The sequence below is a fragment of the Dromiciops gliroides genome, chromosome 5 (assembly GCF_019393635.1).
Source record: "Dromiciops gliroides isolate mDroGli1 chromosome 5, mDroGli1.pri, whole genome shotgun sequence".
In the NCBI taxonomy this organism is placed as follows: Eukaryota; Metazoa; Chordata; class Mammalia; order Microbiotheria; family Microbiotheriidae; genus Dromiciops; species Dromiciops gliroides.
This window is the reverse complement of record NC_057865.1, coordinates 108,261,598-108,288,275: the sequence shown is the minus strand read 5'-3', so window position 1 is coordinate 108,288,275 and position 26,678 is coordinate 108,261,598. Positions and strand designations below refer to the sequence as shown.

Genomic DNA, 26,678 nt, shown 5'->3' with positions numbered 1-26,678 from the left:
TTTGTTTATGTTTTCAAGTATATCTTCTTGGAGTCTTATCAATTTGTTTTAAAGGGCTTTAGAATCAAAACAGTGAGCAAGGAAGAAAACTGCATATGTATACATATATATTGATATATATGCATATGCATACATATTTGTATACATATATACATAAAACCAATCACATGGATTTTCAGATGCAAAATAGTAAGAATTTTTGTTTTGTTTTGTTTTGCGGGGCAATGAGGGTTATGTGATTTGCCCAGGGTCACACAGCTAGTAAGTGTCAAGTGTCTGAGGCCGGATTTGAACTCAGGTCCTCTTGAATCCAAGGCCAGTGATTTATCCACTGTGCCACCTAGCTGCCCCAGAAGAATATTTTTTATTTTATTTTTACCAGAACCAGTATTCAAAAATATGGCCCAAAGTAAAGAAAGAAAAGAAATCTACAGCCTTAAATACAGGAATGTGCAAATTATAAGTAATAAACAAGGTAGAAAATCAAATTTAGCTTTATTTGTATTCATGAAATTTGGTAGGATAGGACTCACGACTAGAAAATGGCTCTGGAAAGGTTTCCTTTAGTCTAAAAAAAAGAAAATAGAAGTTTTATAGCATTGTGTATATAGTCAGAAGATATGTTTATTTGAGGAAATCCATGAACTAGAGGAAGAACTAATAACAGACAATATTAAGTGATTTACAAATGGAAAGGGGAAAAAAGAAATATTTAATGGGTGTATACTATAGACCACCTGGGCAGAAGGAAATAAAGATAGCAGGATATAGATCATAAGTTTCTTCTATTTCATTCTTGAGTGAAAAGCTAGGAGTAATGATTAAATTAGCAGAGATGGGGACTTAGTCCAAAAGGAGAACTGAGTACTTGAGGCATTTTGCCTTTACTGGAGGGCTTCAAGTAGAGGTTGGATTATCACTTGTTGGAGAGATTGTGAAGGACATTCCTGTTCATGCATAGACTGACCTAGATGGCCTCTGAGGTCTCTTAAAATTCTGAAATCCTCTGTGAAGAATGATGATATTTGATAATAAAATACTAGGCAAAATGCAACAGAGATTTCAGGTATCATTTACATTAAGAATCACTGAAAATCACTGAGCTTTTAGTTAACCAGACTCATTTAGTGATGGTAATTCCATTATCTCCAAAACAATCCAAAGTACTGAAGCAAGATCAAAATGGGCAGAAATATCTGTGCCTTGGGAATGAAGCACATTTTTAAAAAACTCATCATTGAGGCAGCTAGGTGGCGCAGTGGATGGAGCACTGGCCCTGGAGTCAGGAGGACCTGAGTTCAAATCCAGCCTCAGACACTTAACAATTAACTAGCTATGTGACCCTGGGCAAGTCACTTAACCTCAAATGCCTCACCAAAAAAACCAAAAAACCAAACAAAAAAAACCACTCATCATCAATGACCCACTTTTGACTGAATATTTTAAGCCCAATCCAAAGTGAAATGAAATATTCATTTTCTAAGGAATTTAAATGTGCATGTGGAAAATCAAAACTAAAAACTCACATAACCCTGTCCAGAAGAATGTTCAAATACTGACCTGGACTTGATCAAATTGATAGCTTGTCAATTGTGTCTTTAGTGACAGCAACAATTATATTAATGATACAACAAAGTTACCTAAATCAATGACTGAATATTTCTGATCTCAAGTCAAGGGACCTTGGTTGGATTTCCAGATATGGCACTTAATGGTTGTGTGGTTAAAAGCAATACCCTCCCAACTAGGTGGCAGAGGGATAGAATGCTTGGATAGAGCACTAGGGCTAGAATCAGGAAGACCTGAGTTCAAATCCAGCCTCAGACACTTAACAATTAACTAGCTGTGTGACCCTGGGCAAGTCACTTAACCTCTATCTGCCTCAGTTTCCTCAAATATAAAGTGGGGATAATAATACCTACATTCCACAGTTGTTGTGAGAATAAATGAGATAATATCTGCAAAGTGTTTAGCACAGTACCTGGTACATAGTAGGAACTTAATTAGTCCTTCCTTCCTAATCTTTTCTTCCTTCCTTTTTTTTTTTTTTTTTTTAGTGAGGCAATTGGGGTTAAGTGACTTGCCCAGGGTCACACAGCTAGTAAGTGTTAAGTGTCTGAGGCCGGATTTGAACTCAGGTACTCCTGACTCCAGGGCCGGTGCTCTATCCACTGCGCCACCTAGCCGCCCCTTCTTCCTTCCTTTCTGAATCCCAGTTTCCTCATCAGTATAATGATGATAACATTTGCACTACTCACATCATCATGGGGTTGTTGCAGGAATCAGTAAGATCAAATGTGATAACATGGTTAAAACTTTTTAAAAACTATTATGAATGTTAGCTGTTAGGATTAGCAGTAATAATAATGCTGGCAATATTTCTTTTTAAGTATAATACTGTATGTGCATTTCTAATTTTGAGCTACTTTTTAAAAATGCAATAATTTTTAAGCGGCTGAGAAAAATGTGCCATCCCAAAGTCCTGACACTTATATTTTCTTCACTCTGAAAGGATTTATTTTTATGGTGAATCTATTTCTTAGCAGCTATAAAGTTGAACAAAAAAAAATTGCCACCTTGCTTAAACAAAGCCTTTTTTCCCCTCATTTGTCTCACATAGATGCTGGAAAGTCAATGTGCTTGAATTATTCCTTTATTGATTAGGAAAGCATTAGCACTACTATTTGGCATGCAAATAACCAAATGGAGCACTTAATCTGCATTCAATTAACCATAAAGGATGCACAGCAATTTAATGAGGGCAGAGCGAGTCCATTATGCACTTCAGTAGTTTATACAATTAAGCAATATCCATTTAGGATTGAGCTATACATTTGCTGGGAGTGGACCTACATCTCTGATTTCACCAAGCTTAGAGAAGATTAAGTAGTGATGAAGTAGCTCCCCACCTTTTCAGTTTAGATCCCCGGTTTACTATGTAACTAACAGCCAATTTCACTTTCTTGACTACTCTCTCTCTTTTTCATTTACCAACACCTCTCTCCCATCTATCTCCCCCATCTCTGAACCTTGTCCCACTGAATCTTTTTTTTTATTGTATTTGTTCAACTTTTTCCCTTTCACTCAACAGGCTCCACACTTACATTCACAAGGATGTAATTAGGGGATAAGTCCATATTGTGCTTCTCCTTTAAAAGTCTTCTTGTTAGAATGGATACAACACAATTATTCTCAAATTTAGAAATCCTTTAGCCTTACCCTTTTTCTTCCAACCCAAAAAAGGAGAAATTGGGAATAAAAGCATAGGACAACTACTTCAGACAAGTCAATCAGTTCAGTAGCATTTAATCACCTACTATGTGCCAAACATTGCATTAAACACTGGGGATACAAAGGAAGGCCGGGAAGGAAAAGCAACCAAGTTCACAATGAATTATTTGTCTGAAGAGGGGAGGGTAGTATAGGAAAATTTAGGGATTAAGTTTAATTCAACCAATATTTATAAATATGGCAGGTGCGGGGCAGCTGGGTGCAATAAATACAAAGTTGACCTTGGGAGTCAGGAAGACCAGACTGCAGGTCCTGCCTCTGACACATAATGGATGTCTCTTATTTTTGTTGGGTTTTAGTCATGTTGTTAGTCATGCCCAATTCTTTGTGACCCCATTTAGGGTTTTCTTGGCAAAAATTCTGGAGTGGTTTGCCATTTCCTTCTTCAGCTCATGTTGCAGATGAGGAAAGTGAGGCAAACATGGTTAAGAGACTTGCCCAGGATGGGGCAGCTAGGTAGCACAGTGGATAAAGCACCGGCCTTGGATTCAGGAGTACCTGAGTTCAAATCCAGCCTCAGACACTTGATACTTCCTAGCTGCGTGACCCTGGGCAAGTCACTTAACCCCCATAGCCCTGCCAAAAAAAAAAAAAAGAGAGACTTGCCCAGGGTCAAACAGCTAGTTAGTGTCTGAGGTCAGGTTTAAACTCAGGAAGATGAGTCTTCCAGACTCCAGGTTTGGTACTCTATCCACTGTACCACCTACCTGCCCCTTAGGACTCTGGGCAAGTTACTTAATCTCTCAGTGCCCCAGCAACTCTCTAGGTCCAGAGTGGGTGCTGATCACCACTGATAGAGGGAGTTTGCTCAACTGGAATTTCCCTATACCAATGAAATCACAGTCCTGGTTAAATATAAATATATACACAGTGCCCTATGATAGATGTTGGGAATACAAAGACAACATTGAAACAGTTCTCACCATTGAGAAATATACATTATGGCATGGAGGAGGGGGAAGCCTGGGAGGCATGGTGGTCCTTAGAATAAGCATGGAACAGATAAGGAGATGGTCATGGAATAACAACTTGGAGCATTATAGGGAGCAGCTCATTCCATTGCTCAGTCAGCTTTTTCTACAAGGGAGGCAATCCCAATAAATAGGAGTAGAACTGCCCTCTCCTTTGACGACTGCCTTGGGCATTCCTAAGGATCCTGGCCCTGGTCGTGCTTTAAGTGTCCGCCCTGGCTACTCCTGAAAGTCTCCCGCCACCCAGAAGAAAAGCCATCTCCAAAGTTCTTAGCTGCTTAGTGAGACCACCATAACCTAATGTCTCCCACTACCTACCTTGCCAATCTTCTTCTATCTTATTCAACCCCAAATATCCTGTCAATGAATAACACTGGCCTCCTTGCTGGTCCTCAAACATGATTCTCCATCTTATGATTCTGGAATTTTCACTGATTATCCCCACTTTCCCTGGACCTTTCTCCTTCCCCCTCCTCATCTCCAACTCTTAGCTTTCCCTTAGCTTCCTATAAATCTAAGATAAAATCCTACCTTCTATAAGAAGTACCCTTAGTGCCTTCCCTTTGAGATTATCTACTACTTAGCCAGGGGGGCAGCCAGGTGGCTAAGATAAAGCACTGGCCCTGGAGTCAGGAGGACCTGAGTTCAAATCTCACCTCAGACACTGTGTGGCCTTGGGATAACCCCAATTGTCTTAAACATCTGGGGCCATCTCCAGTCATCCTGATGTATATCTTGCCATTGAACCCTGATAGCTCTGGAGGAGAGTGAGGTTGGGAACCTCACACAACCCTCCCACACTTAAATTCAATTCAGTGCAAGTCACAACATCACCCTGATGTCATGGTCCTCTTCAAGAATGAAGTACCAACAACTTAGCCAGGATATGGTACATATCTATATATTGTTATTTCTTTGCAAGTTATCTCCCTCTGTGAGCTTCTTGAGAACAGGGAATCTTTTGGATCTTTCCTTTTATCTCCAGTGCTTACTTAGCCCAGTGTCCGGCACATAGTAAGTGCTTAATGAATTCTTGTTGACTGAATGGCCAGTGTCACACAAGGCAGTTAGTTGATCTTGGATTTGGGTTCAGATCCTTTGGCTCTTAAACTGCCTGGATTTATAGTGTTCCTTTCCAATTTGGTCTGAATCCTATGCTGGTGTCAAGTCCAGTTATACATTTGCATACGTATATATTTACATATATATACATATATAAATGTATAACTGGAATATAGCTTAACACATCAGCATGTTCCCTCTGTTATGTCTAATTTATCCTTTTCTAATTTATAGATTGTTTGTCCATTGATGATTGCATGTTGACAACCCCAATAAACTGTGAGCTCCTCCAGAGAAGCACTCTTCTTTCACCTTTCTTTCTATCCCCAGCATTTAGCACAGTGCCTGATAGATAGTACTGGTGTAATAAATATTTAACTGGTTAAATTCTAGATAACTTTACTCATTTTACAGCAGTCACAGATGACCTGTTTATCCTTTAGTTACTAAAGTTATTTAAAGGGATGGTCTTGGTATGAATTTCCAGCAAACATTCTGAAATAGCTAGGAAGCCCATGTTACTGCATCTGTCTCACTTGCAACATCTCTCCCATGTTGTGTGAATCACAAAATATGGCTTTTTGCAGAGTGTCTTCTCCCACCTACCTACCCCCAAACTAGAGAAATAGAGTTTCTCTTTGAGGACTACAGTGTTCTTTTTTTCACTAGAGCTTTTACTGTGTGGAGCCTTTTTTGGATGCATTCAAAACATCTCACATCACTCATTTGCTTCAACAATACTGCAGTAAGGCAGATGGGATATGCTATAGATACTATTTAACAAAGAACAAAACTAAGCCACAGAGAGGATAATTGAATCCAGGTTTTCTGTTCCTTAATTGATGGTTTTCATCATTAAATTAGGATACTTTTAAAAAGTACAAGACATAAGACCCTCAATTGTCAGTACTGGGTATTATGAGTATTCTTTCATTTTTGCAGAGGCTGTATGGCTTGTTTGTTTTTTACTGGGGAGTGTATGAGTCAGGGCAAGGAAGGCTTGAAGATGTGGCTTTATTGACACATCTCTTTTGTAAATGAAATGACATTAGAAGAAATAAATGTGTATGAGGAACTAGTAGAGTGAAGAAATAAAGAAACTCCAATAAGTTATTTGAAGCTTTTAGAAATCCTAGGCAGCCCATTAATTTGAAGCTGGGGATATCGGTTGACTCATTTCTAAGTCCAGATCAAACTCAAGAGGAAAACGAAGCATTTAGACACATCTCCAAGTCCCCAGGACACCTTATTAGTGACTCATACAGCAGGTTCTATCCACTTAAGCTATTTATTGCTTTTGTTTCTCCCCTTTCATAATTCATGGTAGAATGCCAACAAAGTATTAGAGCTAACAAAGTGACATCTCAAATTAAGTTAACAAGGCATTGGGGGGTTATGTAGGAATTTGCTGTGTATTTATAGCCCACTGAAAACTCCTGCCTGTACAGTCACAGAAGACCAAACACAAAGGCAGCCTTCCATCAAAATGACACATCATGTCATTAGTGTGTGCCTGGTGAGTTCAATACAGCAAATGCTGGTGCTTGTACAGCTATTGAGATGACCGCTGGACTTTGCAGATATAATTAGAATCCAGAAGGGATTTAGAGCTACCTCGCTCAACTGGCAAAGGAGCTTCCTGAAAGGGAGTGGTCACATACTGGGTAGGGAAAGAGAGATGTCAGGCTGGAGGAGGTAATGCCTTCTCCTTCTTCTTCCTACACAGAGCTCACTGATGCTTGTCATTTTCCTAACTTATGGAGCACTTCAGTTTTGTGTGGTTATTGGATGTAGAATACAGTTCAATAGTGTCTTTAGCACTGAGGATCATCAGTGGGTCCCTGAAGGTAGGAGAAAAGGAAGGAAAGGAGGAGAAGAAAAAGAGGGGAAAGAAAAGAGAAATAGAGAAAAAGAAGGAAGAGGAGAATAGGAGATAAAAAAAAAGAAAAGAGGCCCTAATGATAGAATGTGTTGAAGAGAGGACCACGGTAATTGTCTCGCATGCACTTCAGTGCCTATACTTGGGCCATAGGTTGCACAGATCTACACTAGAAAATGTATTAGGGCAATTCCTACATGTGCAATGACCAGTGTACTATTCATTCAATTTGTTATGCCCCAAAAGAAAAGAAAAATAATTAACCATACCTCTAGGAAGGAGTTATAGAAAAAAAAAAAACATAGACAAGATAAGAATCCTTTGGGATGAAGAGGATGTGAATAGATTGAAAATCCCATTGGTGTTTGTAGTATTCAAACACATAAGACAGCAGATCCATTAAAATTTTGCAGTAATGTCTGAGGTGGGTGGTCCAGAATCGCCCCTTTCTCCACCTCCCCCCCCCCACAACTTCAGATCCTCCTCTATTCTAAGTATAACCTTCCTTTATCCCCAGTTTCTACCTCTCCCACATTTTTATAACCCCCATCCCAAAAAACAACAACAATACAATTTTCTTATATTATCTGTTGTTGTGAGGATTAAATCAGATAATAATTGTAAAGTGCTTAGCATAGTATCTGGCATATAGTAGATGCTATATAAATGTTTATTCCATTCCTCCCTCTCTTGTATCTGACACAGAACACATCAACAACTTCAGTCTTCAAGGCTATCACCAATTTTCCTTTTTTTGATATCTTCACTGGAATAGTTACCTAGACAATATTCTGAATAATTTCTCAGGTGAATTGATAAACTAAATCAGAAAGATTAAGCTTGGCCAAACACCATAATTCAAAGTATAATATTCTCAGGAAACAGCCCTATCTAGTTCTGCAAATGAGGCAGAAAATATATTTTCGATACCAACTGAACAGAACAAATGACCTGGACTGACCCTGGTCCATTCTAATATCAATATATCATGTGTTCTCAAAACATTAAATCACTGAAACATTGGCTACTGAGAAATAATGTTTTTTTCTATGTATTACCCTAGTATTCTGATGTAGAAAACAACTGTGGGAGAATTTCCCAATCAGTTACTAAAGTCAAAACTAAGGTGGTATAGTAGAAAGAATATCAAAGAAGGAGTTAGGGGAAGATAGATGCTAATCCCAACTTGGCAGTTGACTTTGTACATATTATACAATTAATAAAATATTTGCTGGATTTAGCTAGATAAGAAAGTCACTTAACTTCAATTTTCTCAAAAAATGTTACAAGACTACGAAGGTCTTGCCATCTCTGTAATTGGACATTTTGATGTTCCTAAGTGACAATGGAAAGTGAAGTTCTACACTGTTTTTATTCTTCTATCTCTCTGGTGACTCCAGCATATCTAGGTTCTTCTATATGCAGACATACAACACTTTATGTATTAGCTCTGATCATGGAAAGCTATTTATGAATTGAGGTTTTTGTAACCTAACCTTATTTTAAAGAAGTTTCACTTTTTAAAGGAATTCTGTAATTAAGCCATTTGTCGAGTACCTACTAGACATGGATGCTAATTTCATCTTTGCTTCTTATTAGCTATTTGATCTTGGTCAAGTCATTTAATCTTAAACTTAATGATCTCATCTTCTATATAGAAAGGAGGTAATAATATTTCATTACCCATTTCACAAGGTCATTGTCAGGGAAGTGATTTGCAATGAGGTACAGTCAAAGCAGCACTGGTTGTAGAGGCAGAGGACCTGGGTTCAAACCCTCTCTCTGACCTTTCTGAAGCCCAGTTTCCTTATCTGTAAAATGAGGGGATTGAACAATATTGCCTTTGAGGTCCCTCTGGTTCTGGAGCTATAATACAAATGTGAGTTATTATTTTAAAGTGAAAAAATAAGAGTAGTTACTCTCTGATTTATGTTCATACAGATTTCCTCAAATAGTCACACCTGTATTCCCCTATAAAAGATAACTCAGTATATAATTATACCTCTATATATTTTTATATGCAAAGATGATATCCTCTCAGAAGGCTTTTATATTCAGTTATTTTTACAGGTGCAGGGATTCATTATACTGAGTAATTCATGTTCTATCCACTGGTTCATTTTGTGACTAATGAGATGCAATTTGGAGAAGGTTTGGCTGGGATCATGGAAGCAATTGGAAGCTATGGAACCAAGGATCAAACATATGTCACAGAGGCCTTATTAATTTCATGTTATAATTAACAGAACTCAAAGCCTGACATAAGAATGAGGAGCTGAAACTGCACTGTGAAGAAACTGTGCACACTCTAAATGTCCTGGAGAGAAAATCAATTGTCTAAGGTTTCCTAGATGAATGACTATTCCAATAAAATCAAGACATTTCAAAGAATAAGAAGTAGAAGTTTTTTGTAAAGCATAGTCTAGCAGACAGAAGAGTGATTTTGTTTTTAGCCAGAAGATCTCGGTTTATAGTCCATCTCTGACATTTCTAGCTGTGTGACCATCAGCAAATCACTTCACATCTCTGAGCCTCAGTTTTCAAATCTATAAAGTGGGAATAATAATTGTACTTACACAGTCTCCCCCACAGGTTTGTAAGGAAAGTGATTTTCTAAAACTTTAAAGTGCTCTATAATTAAATTGTTATCATTATCCCAACAAAAAGTATGACTTTTAAAAATTACATTAACAAAAAGATGAACTTCTGTTGGTCTGAAAGTAAGAAAGAAGAATTCATCAGAACTTACCTGGTAATGAACTCTCTGGGCACTAGAAGGAACTGACTGCAGGTCCTAGTGGGAAAATGAAAGAAATATTCATGGTTTTAAAAGTATTTCAACAAAGTTAGCCATAAGAAGTTATTAACTACTCCAACCTAAAAACAACTAAACCAAATACAATGATAATTTAAAATAAACAAAAACAAACAATAGAGGCAAAACCCCCCCATTCCCAAATATAGCAAAAATTCACTCAATTTCAATTCATTGAGGAAAACTCAACTGGAACTATACAAAAGTCCAAACCAAAGAACATATTTTAAATAAGTGTATTTAATTAGTTTCAAGTACATATATAACTAAAACTAATGGCTAGGAGTTCTTCCCAACAAGCTTTAATTAACAGATAAGAATCATATAATTAACACAATCATTGCTACTTTGTTAATTATGCTACTAAAATACCTCAAAACAATGAATTCTTAGAAGGTTAAATACCTCTTTCCTCTACTCATCCTGAAAAGAAATATTTGCTTAGGAAGCAAATTGCTTTTTTCATAGCAAAAAAGTTAGCTTCTGCTATTCAATGTCTACAGGATCACACATTCCAAATGCTCATAATGAATGAGGATTTACTGAGCTGCTGAAAACTTGACCCACTTTATTAAAAAAAAAGTTTTTATAATGGAAATTGTTATATTTGTCACATTCTGTAACTGAGGATAATTAGTGTAGTGTAACTATTCACAAATGTCAGCAAGTCTTCAGACCTCTGTCCTTGATGCCCCATACCTCCTTCCCACGGGACTTTTTTTTTTTAATTTTGCTTCCTGTGGCCAATGAAATTTGCTTTCTTCAAAATCAGTATTCTTTATTTGAAACTTCTCTTTTCCCTTTTCCATTCCCCACCCCCCTTAGAATTCTTATCATTACTGTTTAGTACCATTTTGGGTAGGGTTGCTTCCTACTTACTATATAACTTCCTACCATCTAACTCCATCCTTTTTGCAAGAAGGACGTCAACTTTCCCAAACCTCTCTACTTGTTGTACCAGATGTTCAGATGGTTGTATCCCCAAACAGTGATGATTTCTATGCCTTTGCAGCACTGGTAAGCAGCTCAGAGATTATGGAAGCTTTCTTCTCTTAATTAGGTTTTTAAGAAGATCATATTCGGGGGCAGCTAGGTGGCGCAGTGGATGGAGCACGGGTCCTGGATTCAGGAGGACCTGAGCTCAAATCCGGCCTCAGACACTTAACACTTACCAGTTGTGTGACCTTGGGCAAGTCACTTAACCCCAATTGCCTCACCCCCCCAAAAAAAAAGAAAAAGAAAAAGAAAAAGAAGATCATATTTGATGCCTATTCTCACTTCTTCCTCTCTAGCCCATAGTGTACTTTGTGTCCCTGGAGAAAAGCATCTGAGCTATGTCTAAAGTCCAAACTCTGGCTGATATCAGAGAGGAGGAAAACTCAGAATCTTGAAGTTGGAAGAAAACTTAGAGGTCATCTTATTCAATATCCCACCCACTATAAGAATCTCTTTTGACAGATTATCACAGGATTGATGTTATGACTGAGAGCCCACTATTTCATGAGGCAGCTGCTCCCATTGTTGGATAGCTCTCATTGTTACACAGTGTTTCCCTACACAGAGCCAAAATCTGTCTCTCTAACTTCCTCCCATTCATTCCAGTTTGTCCTTTGAATCAAGTTAGAATCAATCTGCTTCAAATATTTGACAATTATCATGTCTCACTCAAGATCTGTTATCTCTGCTGCAATCATCCTCAATTATTTCAACTATCTGTCATACAACAGAGTCTTCGGACCCCTCTCCATGGTCATTTCCTACTTCTGGATGCTCCTAAATCAGAGCTCAAGATAAGGTTCCAGATGTACTCTGATCAACTTAAAATATAATATTAATTCCAATGCTTGGAGGATGTATTTTTATTAATGCATATTGAGCTCATTACGAGCCAATACATTCACATCTTCTGCTACCAAGTAGGGTCTCCTCAATCCTGTACTTGTATATTTTTTTAACCTAATTGTGATATTTTTTTTAAAAAAACTAAATTTAGGACTTAACACTTACTCCTGTTATATTTCATCTTGTTGGTTTTGTTTCAGCATTATAAACTAATAAGACCATTTAAATTTCTTATTCTATCACTTCATATTGGGTCTTCTTACAAGTTTGCAATATCTGCAAATTTAATCACAAAGTCTAGTGCGTCTTTAAATCAGTCCCAAATAATGAATCCCTACACGGCTTTATGTTTCTGCATAGACGTCTGTTCTGAAAAAAAACTGAAATTTACTTAAAGAAAAGCTTGTGTCTTCTGTTCAAACTTTAAGTATTTGAAAAAACAAGAGAGACTCCCAGATTGGCTAATAGATTCACAGAAGGTCAGACATAGAAGGGACCTTATATCCTTTAATATTGCTCAGTTCCTTCAACAAAAAGTATTCTTTACATCTATATTGCACTTTAATATTTACAAAATCCTCTCCTCTCTTTTTTTTTGACCTGATGCTTTCTGTTTCAAGTGTAAACAAAAGGAAAAAAATATGTTTTCCTCACAGCCCAAGGCAAATGCTTAAATATTATCATCCCCATTGAATGATCGAAGACTATGGACTAGAAAAGTTATTATTTGTGTAGAATCAATGAAATACTAATGTGCATCCACATGCTAATAGCCTAATAAAGGCAGGAATCCTTAAACTCTCAATCTTGCCTATAGGTTTTTCAAAAGAATAATTATGGATTTACTAATTATTTTTTACTCACCTCTGCCATGAGGGAGAGTTTGGTAATTAGTAATACAAATATGTTGTAATTTCTCACATACTTCTGCCACTGTTTATTTTACCTCTTACTCTAATGATATTGCACATGACAATCAAATTGCATTGTTCAGTCATAGGTATGACCCCTAAAAATTAGTGGCTTGGATTTGAAAGCACCTTAACCACAATGTAAAATAGAATCTAACAATGTTTGCCTATTTGTATTATCAAGACTAGTTGTTTTTAATTCTTTATTCTATTTGTGGGGAATATAAATTAGGTTTCCCCATAAAACTAATTAAAATGACCAATGTGTTTTCATTAGAAAGGATGGAAGTGTCTTATTGATTCTATCCATGCAATATATCTTATATCTCACCTGCTCCCTTATAAGTCCTAATACCACTGACATACTTTAGGCCCTTACTATGGTTTGATTCGACTTAGACAGCTAAATAGTTTGGTATTTAAAGTACTGGACTTGGGGGCAGCTAGGTGGTGTAGTGGATAGCCAGCCCTGGAGTCAGGAGGACCTGAGTTCAAATCTGGTCTCAGACACTTAACACTTACTAGCTGTGTGACCCTAGGCCAGTCACTTAACCCCAATCGCCTCACCGAAAAAAAAAAAGTGATAAAGTATTGGACTTGGAGTCAAGAAGACTTGAATTCAAATCTTGCCTTTAGACACTTAATTGCTATGAGACCTAAGCAAATCTTTAATCACTTTAAGTGTCAATCTTCTCATCTATAAAATGGGAGTAATAAAAGCTCATAGCTCATAGGGTTCTTATGAAAACTCAGAGCATAATAAACATTCTTTACATATCTTAAGGTCTTCTATAAATGTTATTAGACTGTTAAAATCATCTCCTAACTAGTCTTCCAACCTTGATATCTCATCACCCATCTATCTTATATGTTATTGCTATTTTAATCTTCTCAAATTAGCACATCTTTCATTGTCTTACTTCCATGTCCCCAAACCTTCAATAATCTACTCACTACCAAACAAAACAGAAACTCATTATTAGGGTGGCATTCAGGGCTCCCTACCATCTACTTTAATCACTTTTCCAAGTTTACTTCCACTGCTCACTCCTGCATACCTTAGACTATAGCCAAACTAAATTACTGAGAGTTTGCACACCCCTAATATTTTCCTTTATTTTGTTTATCCTATTTCTCATCTTCTTGGAATGTACTCCTGACCTGTCTTTTCTTGTCAAAATTATGTCTATCCTCCAAGGCCAACTTCAATTGTCAACTCTTTCAAAATGCCTTCACTAACTTTCCCCAAATATATGTTTGTTGAAGTACTGTCATGTGAACAAAGGATTAGAGTTATCCTCCTTAGACCCAAAGAGGAGAATTAAGTGTAAATAAGTAGAAATTAAAAAAGAAAAAAAAACTTGGTGTAAGAAAAAACAACAACAACTTCAACTTCCCATCAGTTAGAGCTATCAAAAACTGTAATGAATTACCTCAGGAAGCAGTAATATACAGGAGATCCCTGTACAGGTATGTTTGCAATTTATGGTCCCTTCTAAATCTGATTCTATGATCTTTTCACACTCTAAAATCTAATAGTATGATATTTATACCTGTCTTGAAGACATTTATTATATTCTACCATGTATTATAGCCATTACCTGTAAGATAGCGAGCTCATTGAGGACAACGACAATGAATGTCTTGCTCAACTTTGTATCACCTGGTAATACCAAACATGAGGCTTTGTATATAAAGATTATTCACTAATTGTTTTTACATTTCAATGAATTGGTTAATATATAGTTCTCCCTTACTTTAAAATCCTATTTCATCTTAGAAATAAAGCACTAAAACTGAGGGAAATTATGTCAACAATTATGCTACACATTTTGAGGCAATAACCACAGACTAATTTTCACCCTACTGATATTTCCTTAGTGAAATTCATATAGTAAGGAACTGTTTGCAGACCCCACAGGCTGGTGAAGTAGTCATTGGGAATAAACAATTGTCCAAATTAACTCACCTCCTGTAGGCGGTCAATGTACATACGACAAGTTTCCAAATCGCAGTCTCCTCGCACAACTAGAATACCCAGAGGGATAGCTGAGGGTTGGGGGAAAAGAAAGAGCTAAAATAACTTATTTGACATTTCCAAGTAGACACGAATGTGCTTTATTGTTCAAAATATTTCATTCCATTTAAAAAACACTATTTTTTAAAAAATTAAATATTTAATTCCTCTATGCTCCTCATTTATTTGGTCCTTTGTCATATCTTTGCATTCTTTGTCATATCATCTATTTTCTTGCATAAACAGTACTGTCTTGTATAGTATAATATGCATTTTCACATATCTTTGTGAATGTGGATCATGTCTACCATCACTTCAAGAGATCAGATTTGAAAGACAAGCCTAAGTAATTCCTCCTACCATCATGTTTGCATGTCCCATGGCTGCCACCAGGGGGCCTGGATATCATAACTTTTCTGAATAAGCTCTTTCACCAGGTATTAACAATGAGTCTTAGAGAATAATATATACAAACAACAGCATTAAAATTCATTTTCCTTAGTGATTCTCCTCCTTTCTAATGAATGTTTACTAGACATAATTAAGTTCTTGCTTCTCAAAGATCCTTCACGTTTAGTATTTCACAGTCTGCAATTGTAAGATACATAAAAGATCCTATTGTATAAGGCACCATCATGTACTGTTGACTTGCTTGACAACTTCCACATAATCTTCCCCAAACTAATTATTGAAAATTGATAAATCAATCAAACTGTGTGTTTGCATGTGTGACTGTACTAGACAGTGAAGTAGTCCCATAAATTCAAAAGTTAGTTTAACTTATTTCACTGAAAATTATTTTTAAAAAATATTTAATTAAATGAAAAATAGTCACATTGTTTTCATAAACATTCTTCTCATTTTGTCACTTCAGACATGACATATGACTTGTACAGGAGCCATGCACAGATTGGCACAGATTGGACTACATGATGCCAGAGATCCTGCTCTCAGCGAATCCTACAATTTTATAAGATATTCTTAACTTCTCAGAAGGTTAAATCTTTCCATCCATCTCTGCTCCTTGTTTTAACTACCATGTGCAAATTCTTTTCTGAAACCCCTTTCATTGTTACAAAAATTAAGAGACAGCTTATGGAGTTACCCCAATGACCAAGATGATTTGTTCATCAAATTTTATAACAGGTATCAATCCTAAACTGTATACCTTTTCTTTTTTAGCCCATTGAGAGGATAAAAATTAAAAAGGACAGCAGATACAAATAGAGCAATTGTGTTATTACCACATTAAAGTTAATACATATGTCATATAATAATAATTTCTTCTTCAGTCATTTACAGTTGTATCTGACTTTGTGACCCCATTTGGCATTTTCTTGGCAAAGATACCTCCTGGTTGTTGTTGGGTATTTTTTTATTTAGATCTACTTTCTTTTTTTTTTTTACTAAACTTTATTTCTTTAATTGTTATGTTTAAAATTCCAAACTCCTTTCCTTCCTCCCCATCCTGCACTAAAGAAGGCTACTATTTGATAGAGATATATATAAAGATATATATGTGCAGTGACTTGCATTGAATGTTCAGTGTTTGTTTTTATGCCATAGCCATGAGACTGTTATTTTTGTTCCAAGTGGAGGCTGATCAGATAGCTTTCCACATTCTAAGCTGTTAAGAATAAAGGGTTCTTGAAAAGGCTTTAATGGAAAAAGAAAGAATTCTGAGGTTGAAGAGGGAAGGCTTGACCCTTGTAAGATGATGGAGAATACCATACAAATAGAGCTAAAAAATAGATGGGGGGGGGCAGCCAGGTGGTTCAGTGGATAAAGCACTGGCCCTGAATTCAGGAGGACCTGAGTTCAAATCCTGCCTCAGACACTTGACATTTACTAGCTGTGTGACCCTGGGCAAGTCACTTAACCCCCACTGCCCTGCAAAAAAAGAAAAGAAAAGAAAAGAAAAGAGAAAAGAGAAAAAAAAAAGATGTGGGACTGTTTCTGAAGAGTAGTTTTGGATGCTTTTTTAAAAGAAGCTGCTTTTTCTCCAAAGAAAGCTATAGTAGAGGTATATAAGCTATGAACTGAGAAATCACCAGTAAGGGGCAAAGGAAGAAAAGGGGAGTTTTGTAGTTAGTAGATCCTTGTTTAAGCTATTTGTCTACTCTTTACCAACTGAGAGGTCGCTTATCTTCCTGGTTCGTGTATCTAAGACATGATTAAAAAAACTTCTAAATACTTATCAAAAGGGATTACAACAATTCACTTCTAGGCATTCATGTGTGTGCAAATGACACTGATAGGAAAAGCCTAAAAATATTTTTAGGTTTAGTCATCATTTCACTTCAATCTATCACATTGCCAATGATTATGAAGTCAGCCAAGAAACTGAAGACCACTGGGACAGAAATTGAATCTTCCTCAATGCTGCCCTTTGAAGGAAATTAATTCCAAAGCATAAAATTAATTTGGGAAGTGAACAGCTGGCTAAGATGGTGTCAGAGAATGGAATTTGGATTCTGGATCATGGCTTATCATAGAGGCTTGACAGAGTCCTGGCTGGAGATGAAGTAAATATAAGCGCTAACTTAGTATAGGGCACATAGTAGGCAATTAATAAATGCTTATTTACTTGACTTGACATATCAAGGTCTAATATTTCTCTCAGGAATGGAATTCAACCGGGCTAGATAACTTGAATTCCTCAAGGGCAGGTAGCATTTCTTTTACTATCTTCTTACTGATACTATTTGCCAGGTGTCTTGCAGATCTATTCCAAAGGGTTTAAAACTGAAATGCCAGGAGACTATTTACATATTTCTTCTGTTATATATGTTAGAGAATAGCCAAAGGAAAGAAGAAGTATAGTATCTGAAACAGCCAGAAATATACAGGAGACAAAACTCTAAGAAAGTTGCTCATAGTAAAACACATGGTATCAAAAGGCTATTCACAAATGCCCAAAGTATTGGCAAGAACAGGATTAACTGGAGGTTTTAATACAAAAGAGTCAAGTTACATTTCACAGGTATCACTGAGACTTGATGGGATAAAATCCATTACTGGATTTTAGTTCTAATGGGTATGCTTTGTTCAAAAAGAAAGAAACAAATGAACAAAAAAATGTATAAAAAGAAGTGGGAGAGAATTCATATTGTTTTTGAGGAAGGCATAAGAAAATCTTGGAACCAGAGAGTGGAAGAATAACAGAGAGTATTTGAATAAAGGTTGAAAGAAGAAGAAACAATGATTTTATCACTGGAGTATATTATAATGCACTTGGATGAAAGAGAAAATAGATGAGGAGTATGTAAAACAGATTACAAGTCTGGAACAGAGGCATAAGATAGTCATAATGGAGGACTTCAATTATCCAAACATCTGCTGGAGCTCTCACTGCCAAAACCACAACAGCTAATCATTTCTTCACTTCTCTTAGTGATAATTTTACTGTTCGAAAGGTGGAAGAACCTACAAGGGGAAATTTTATTCTTATTGTCACTAACAGAGAGGATCTGCTTGCTGGCGAAGAAATGGTTGGGACTTTGGGAGAAAGTAAATACTCCATACTAGATTTTGCAGGAGAGGCTATCTGGAAAATGTCTAACAGAACCCTAGATACTGGGAAAGAACATTTAAAAGGGTTTAAAGGGGGGGACAGCTAGGTGGCACAAGCACCGGCCCTTGATTCAAGAGAACCTGAGTTCAAATCTGGCCTCAGACACTTGACACTTACTAGCTGTGTGACCCTGGGCAAGTCACTTAACCCTCATTGCCCTGCAAAAAAAATTTTTTTTTAATAAAATAAAAGGGTTTAAAGGAAAGACATTAGAATCTCAAGGACTAAAATGCTTCATTCAACCCCTTACAATCTGGCTTCTGAACTTATTTCATTGAAACTGCTCTCTGCAAAGTTACTAATGATCTCTTAGTTGACTGATATTCAATGGTCTCTTCTCAATCCTCATTTTCCTTGACCTTTCTGTAGCCTTTCACACTGTTGATCACACTCTCCTCCTTGATACTCTCTTCTCTTTAGGTTTTCAGGATACCATTGTCTCCTACTACATTATTATCTAACCTACTCTCCTATCTATCTAACAACTCCTTTCTATCTTCTTTCCTGGATCTCCTTCCAGGTCATGTTCTCTAACCATACATTTCCCACAGGCTTCTAACCTGTGTCCTCTTTTCTCCTCCCTCTACACTACTTTACTTGGTGATCTCATCAGCTCCCATGGATTTAATTACCATCCTTATGTTTCTATGATTCTTGAATCTACCTATTCTGCCCCAGCCTCTCTACTGACTTCTAATCTCACACCTCCAACTGTCTTTCAGACATCTCAAACTGGATGTCTAGTAGACATCTTAAATTCAATATGTCCAAAACAGAACTCATTATATTTCTCCCTAAACTACTTTCCAGTCCTGCTCTTACCTTCTCTATTACTATAGAAAGTAATAACTTTCTTAGTCCCTCCAGCTCAAAATCTAGGCATCATCCTGAATTCCTCACTATTTCTCACTTCCATAGCCAATCTGTTGCCCAGGTATGTTGATTTCTCCTTTGCAACATCTCTCATATACCACCCCTTCTTTCCTCTGACACTACCACAACTCTAGTGTAGGACTTCATCACCTCACCCCTGGATTTTTGCAATAGCCTACTGGTAGGTCTGCCTGACTTAAGTCTCTCTGAGCTCTATTCAGCCATTAAAGTGATTTTCCTCAAATGCAAGTCTGGTCATGTCAGTCCCTGCTCAATATACTCCAGTGGCTCCCTATTGCCTTCAGGAGGAAATAAAAAAAATGTTTTGTTTGGTATCCAAAGTCCTTCATAATCTACCTTCCCCCTTAACTTTCCATTCTTCTCACGCCTTATTCCCTACCACATACTCTTTGATCCAATAACACTGGATCTGGTCTGTTACTCACTCTCCCTCCTCAGTACTGCCTACTGACCTCTTCAGCTTCCTTTAAGTACCAATTAATATTCCATCTTCTACAATAAGCCTTCTTCGACTCCTCCTAATTCTAATGCCTTCCCTCTGTTAATTATTTCCTACTTATTCTACACACAGCTTTTTTTTCTCTGCATAAGAGAATGTCCTTTAGGCTGGCAATGAAGAACAAAAATGACTAACATTGGAATTGACAACTGAGATAAATTAGGAGCTAATGAGAGCACCTTGTTATACTTGGTAAATTTCAGTCATCTGGCCCTGATAAACTACATTCCCCATGTCCTGATAGATCTAACTACAAAGCCATTGTCAGTGATATTACTAAGATAATGGAAAATAAGTACAAGAGTAGGAAAAAAAACAATTTTCAAAAGAAGAAAAAGAAGGAGGAGGAGGAAGTAAAGGAGAAGAAAACTATTTGCAAATTAGAGGCCAGTGGACTTGACTTTGATTTGGTGAGAACACAGAATATCACATTTGATGGTTGGTAAACATTTAGAAAAGGAAGCAGTGATTACAAACCCATGTCAGACCCAAACCCAAGTCAGGAAATTTCAGGGTTCAAATGAGGGTAGAGGGAACTTTTATCCATGACTTTGTCATGGATAAAACCAATTTGGAAGCACTGAAAGCTTGCAGGTCCCCAGTCTGTTCTCAAGATCTAAGCCTAACACAACACAATATGACATGAAAACAGCAATAGGGCCAACCTAGACATTTCCTCCAGAAATGGAGTAGAGCTCAGCCCTAACATCAAGTCCAAAGTAAAAAAACATTCTGGAAGAATGGGTAAATAAAAAAAGAACTTCACCATAATGAGATAATAGGGTGGCTGGAGTATTCAGGATACAAATACAGAAGAATATTACTTGAAAACAAATATAAGCATTATTTAAGAGAAAAACAAAAATTAAGCAGCAACAACCAGAATTCTTGAGATGAAGAAAGATCTTTTAGTCTAAAATGCTATTCTAAGTGGAGTGAAAGCTTTTAAGGAAAAAAAATCAGAATAGAAATGAAAATTACAAAAGAAAAAGTTAGAAAGGCAATTAACAGTTTGTCAGAAGAGGTATAAAACCTCCCAGATAATTTTAAGGGTCAAATAGAAGCCAAGACTTCAGGTGGTAACAAGAAATATTAACGCAAAGTGAAAATCCTAGGAGATAATAGAAGAAAATATAAGGTCTTTCATAGGAAAAACAGCTGACTTGGAAAACAGATTGAGAAGAAAATTTAAGTATCATTGTACTATCTGAATTTCATGATAATAAAACCCAGACATCATATTTCAAGAAATCTTAAAAGAAAACTTCCTAGATCTCTTAGAACCACAAAACAAAGTAGAAAATAGTCCACCAGTCATTTGAACAAAATCCCCAAATGAAAACTCCCAGGAAGATTGTAACCATATTCTACAGAATTCAGGTTGAATTTTAAAAATTACTGCAAGCAGGTAGAAAGAAAGCATTCAAATACTGAGTAACCACAATCAGAATCACATATGATTTATCAGCCATCACTACAAAGGAGTGGAGGACTTGGAATGTGATATTCAAAAATAGAAAGAATATGGGCTTACAGCCAAGAATAACTTGATCATCAAAACTGAGTATAATGCTAAAGGGAGAAATGGACATTTAATGAAATGATCAATTCCAAGCATTACTGGTGAAAGGACCAGAGATGCAGAGAAACTTTCATATACGAACACAGGAGTGAAGAGAAACATGAAAAGCAAAAGGTAAATATTAATGAACAATGATAAAGCACTAAGCAAAGATAAACAGTTACATTCAAATATGGGAAATACATGTGTCTCCTCTTATCCCTATCATCAACAGGATTCATAGAGGGAGTCCAATTAGACAAGACCTAGGAGTGGTTCTCTTATGTCTTGAAGATTTGATTTGATTTGATTTTTTTATGTCTTGAAGATTTTAAGAAAAGAATGGAAAGAGGAAAAGAGAAATACATGGGGAATGAGAAGAGGTGTGGGGAGAAGAAGGTAAGGAACAATTGTCTCACATAAGGAGGATGCACCCAAGTCAACATCTAAACAAATAAGGAGGATGGAGTACAGGGTATGCTTCAAACTCACTGTCATCTGCATTCGTCAAAATGAGGAAGAATATACACACAGAATTAGGTAAAGAAATACATTTTACTTAACAGAGAAATATAAGGGAAAGGGGAGTAGGGAGAGAGGAAATTAAAGGGACTATGTTTAAGGGAGAGATTAGTCTTCAGCAAAACAAAATCTAAAGATGTGCAAAAATATTTATACTTCTTTCTGAAATGGCAAAGAACAGGAATCCAAAGGGAGTACCCATAAATTGGGGGATGGATGAACAAATTATGGTATATAAATGTATTGGAATATTCTTGTGATGAATTCTTATTAGTGTTATGACCAACCAGGATTCCAGAGGTGACAGCCTCAAAAAGCAGAATGAGACAAATCTCTTTAGAACACTGACCAAACCAGGAGTAATGGGTAGAAGTTAGAAAGAAAGCAAATTTAGGTTTGACTGCAAGAAAACCTTTCTAAAAATGAGAGCTGTGCAAAGGTAGTGCATACTACCTCAAGAAGAAGTGGCTCCTTCCCCTTAGAAATCCTAACACAGAGGCTGGGTAATCACTCTTGGGGCATAGTAGAGCCAGGATTCCTCTTGTGTATGGATTGACCAGATGGCTACTGAGGTCCTTTTTCAATTCTCAGATTCTGTGACATCAAGGGTCATGAGGCTGAAGGAAGCAAAGTCATTTGCCCACATAGATGACAATTATGCGTATGAATAAATTTCTTCTTACTCCAGAACAGTGTTCTTTCTATAGTACCACAGTGCCATTTTGAACAGTGGATGAAGTGACTGACCATGGACTGACCATATGAAGACTTATACATGACTATAACTGTAAATCATTCGCTCTTGTTCCAATCCTCAAGAACTATTTAAATTTATTACTAAAGATTCTCAGAGAAGTGATTGTTTTTCTATTATACTAATAACCAATTATTAATTTAGGATTGAGGTTTTTCCTCTCTCTTTCCTCATCCAGGGATAAGTCCCTGTAAATCAGTCAGTCAGTCTCTGAAGGACATTGCTGATAGATGAGGTTGTCCAAATCTTTTGGGTACATGTTCTGTGATCTTGGGTGAAACTCCACCCAATTTTAATACCTTACAAACAGAATCTAATCTAGGTTCTTGCCTTAGGAAATAAGCCCATCATTGTACTCCCCCAGCGTGGTTTAGGGCAACCCAATTTATGAAGGCAAAAACCAATTGGAATGGTCTAGGTAGAGATGTAGTCCTTTGTAAAGATTGCTGGAGGAAACTGAGTTGGATAATCAAGTCATGTTCTCACTAGGAGGAGCTGATGACTTTTAGCCCACCTCTCCATTAATATGTCTGCCCCCTCAGTAATTATTCACCAATTGGGTTGATTTTCACCTATCAGGTATATGTCCTTTTCCAAAGGTATTTAAGTACTCAGTGATCTCCATGGTTTTGTCTTTGGTTACCAAGAGAAACCTCAGATGAGAGAGAGAGAGAGAGAGAGAGAGAGAGAGAGAGAGAGAGAGAGAGAGAGAGAGAGAGAGAGAGAGAGAGAGAGAGAGAGAGAATCAACCAGTCCTGACAGAATAATCATGGGAAACAGAAGATCTAGTTTCCATTTAAGGCTCTGGCACTGGGTAACCTTCAGTAAATGCTCAAATCACTCTGGTCCTTGAATTTTTCATTTGCAAAAAGAATTGGGTGCACAAGATGGCCTTTCTGGTCCCTTCCAGGTTTAAAGAAATGGTCTATGTTGTTCGTAATTCTAAAATAGATTTTTCTCAACCTTAGATGCCAATTCCCAGGAATATCAATATTTGACAAAGTCCATGTGAAAGTAGTTATGGAATTTATATAAAGCAGACAATCTCTGGCAGTATTTTGTGGTTTCAAGGATGTTGAAGTCCTTGAAGGTGTGATGTGCTCAACAATATATCACTGTGGAAGAAAAGGGCTAAGAGTATTCTTTTAATTTAATTATCTTCAATTGGGTATTGCTGTGCAAGTCCTGCTAAAACCAATTTACAGCTAAACAGTGACATTTATTTCTTCAAATCCTCACCAAAACAACTTGCAAATAAATCATTAAGGAAGGTGTGAAATCTTAGGGGGAAAGCCTCTCAGAAACTCAGAGATTGCAATGATTGGGATCTGAGTTCCAAGTATTTACAGGATGGAGCTTTAATAAGGTTGCCACTTTGGGGGGAGGGGGATAAATAGGGAAAGAAAAGGGTGTGGTTCAGCATACATTAAAGAGTTTATTTTAAAAAACAGATTTCCAAAAGGTGAGGCTGAAACATGCAGATGTCAAAGGAGAAGAGCACCCTTAAAGAGAATGACTGCCTATGAATCTTATTAAATTAATCAAGCTTATGATAGTTGTTAAAAGAACAGAAAAACATTGGCATGACACGGTCACTGGAACAATGAATTTGATTAGGATCAGAAACCTGTGTTCATATCTCAAATGACTTTGCCATATGTCAGCTGTTCTATTTGGTGAAAGTCACTGAAGATTTCTGATCTTCCCTTTCCTCTTCTGTAAAATATCGGTAATACAGGCACTGCTGAACTCAGAAGGTAAGCAAGAAAATGTTTTTAAACTATCTGAAGCCATCTCATTAAATAATTAAGACAAATAGTTACCATTTTAAGGATATTATTTTTAAAAGTATATTCTATTGGAAAAAAAAAAAAACAAAAAACTGACCTGGCCTTTCACAAGACATCCTTACCATCATCATTGTCCCTCTTCTTACAGTGGCAAAAATGGCCAAGATGTAACAATACTTCTCTCCATGTATAGAATAGTTTTTCTTGTATTTAATAGCAGCTTGTGATCAAGTCTAAATGTACTTTTTCACTTTATACTATAAATACTAGATACAATTGCTTGTAATCAGAGCTTCTTGGCTGATAGGAAATCTGTCAGGCAACTGCTCTCCCTGTAATTGCTTGTAATAACAATAAAAAGTGACTCTGACAGGCTGTAAACAAAAAGTCCAGTGAAGATTGTTTCTTCCCCAGCCATAAAGAGGCATATAAATGAGAGAGTGCATGGTATAGTGGATAGAGGGCTGGCTTTGGAGTAAGGAAGACCTGGGTGCAAGGATGGCCTGCCACTGATGCCCACTAGCTGCATTACAATGGACAAGCCACTTAACATATCCATGACCCTTTAAACTCTTTACACTATCAAAGGGGAAGAACTTTTCTACCCTTATAAAATCAGCTTCACACCCAAAAAAATCTAAATTTCTATTGTTTTATTTAGTTGAGATTTTTCTATTTAATAAGCAAGTTTGTTTTCAATATCCTTTATTTTGTTATTCATTCTGTTCACTCGATGTATATTCTCATTTCTGCACTTGGAAACATAACTACTTTTTTATCTGGGAAAACAGATGCTGTATCAGGGAACATTAGTGATTAGGAAAATAATGACTCAAGCAAACTATAAAAAGAAAAGAAATTCTCTGGAATCCAAAAGTCCTAACTTTCCCCTTTTCCTAAGTTCCTTATAACTATCAAGGACACTGCAATCTTCCTAGTAACTTAGCCTCTCAACCTAAGTGCCATTGTCAACTACTCACTCTCACTCATCTTACATACCCAATTTCTTGTTTAATCCTGTTGCTTCTACCTTCCCAACATATTTTTATAAGTTCCTTTCTCTCCGTGGACGCTAATTTCACTTGGTAATTTCATCATTCCCCATTGTCTCAACTATGAAGATGATCTCATTATTCAGCCCTAACCTTCAGACTCCCATCTCCAACTAACTGCCTATTAGTCAACTTACACTCAATGACCCACAGACATCTTAAACTCAGTATGTCCCAGACTGAAATCATTATCTTTCCTCACAAACCATACCTCCTTCCAAGCTTCTCCATTGCTGTCTGCAGTATCACCATTCCCTAGATCACCCAGGCTCTCGGCATCTTTGACTATACTCTCTTCCCCCCCCCCCCCATCCACTCTGTTGCCAAGACCTGTCAATTTTATCTTTGCAATGAGACAATTGGGAGAATTGTGTGAACCAAACCGACTGTATCTTTTAAAATGGACCACATTTCAAGATCTAAGTTTTATTTTCCTGTAAATTCCATATGCATGTTAATCATTGGAACTGAGTGACATGTTGTTTCACATGTTGGAAAGTCTACCTGCTTGCTCATTCCTCTTGGTGGATGACTTGGAAAGTTCCTAAACTTTCATCCAATTAGAAATCAGAGTACTTAATCTTGAAACCTGGTTTATATATATTGGGGCACGGCAATGGGGGTTAAGTGACTTGCCCAGGGTCACACAGCTAGTAAGTGTCAAGTGTCTGAGGCCAGATTTGAACTCAGGTACTCATGAATCCAGGGCTGGTGCTTTATCCACTGCGCCACCTAGCTGCCCCCTGGTTTATATATTCTTAATTGTGCTCTTTTAATGCATAAAAATCTCTTTCTCCCAGTACTCAGGGTCTAATTCCAAGCTAAGGATCCCTGGTCTTGATTTGTTATGCAACTGGCATTCATTCCTTAATAAATCGATAGGCTCAGAAGCTCAAGTCTTTGAGCTTCAGGTTGTTCCAGAATTTCACCCATCATAGTAACATCTCTTGTATGTGCCCCCTGACATGGCAATGGCACTCTTATAAAGGCTCTAATCACCCCATGCCTGGACTATTACAAGAGCCTACTGGTTGGCTTTCCTGCCTGGTCTCTTCCCATTCCAATACAACATCCACCCAGGTTTCAAATTGATCCTAAAGTGAACACCTGACCATGTCACCAGCACCACCTCCCTCATCATTTAATCAACTCCAGTGGCTCCCTATCACCTCCAGGTTCAAATATATAATCTTCTGTTTGGCATACATAGCCCTTCCTAACCTAGACTCCTCCCACCTTTCCAG

General features: G+C 37.1%; 1 protein-coding gene across 1 annotated transcript in view; it reads right to left on the bottom strand.

Annotated features, from left to right (window-relative positions):
• Positions 1-26,678, bottom strand: part of DGKI (diacylglycerol kinase iota) — a 599,484-nt gene that overhangs the window by 132,653 nt on the left and 440,153 nt on the right. Inside the window, 2 exon segments of the mRNA XM_043965727.1 lie at positions 9,953-9,997; positions 14,741-14,820. Of these exon segments, the coding sequence (XP_043821662.1) occupies positions 9,953-9,997; positions 14,741-14,820 (125 nt within the window).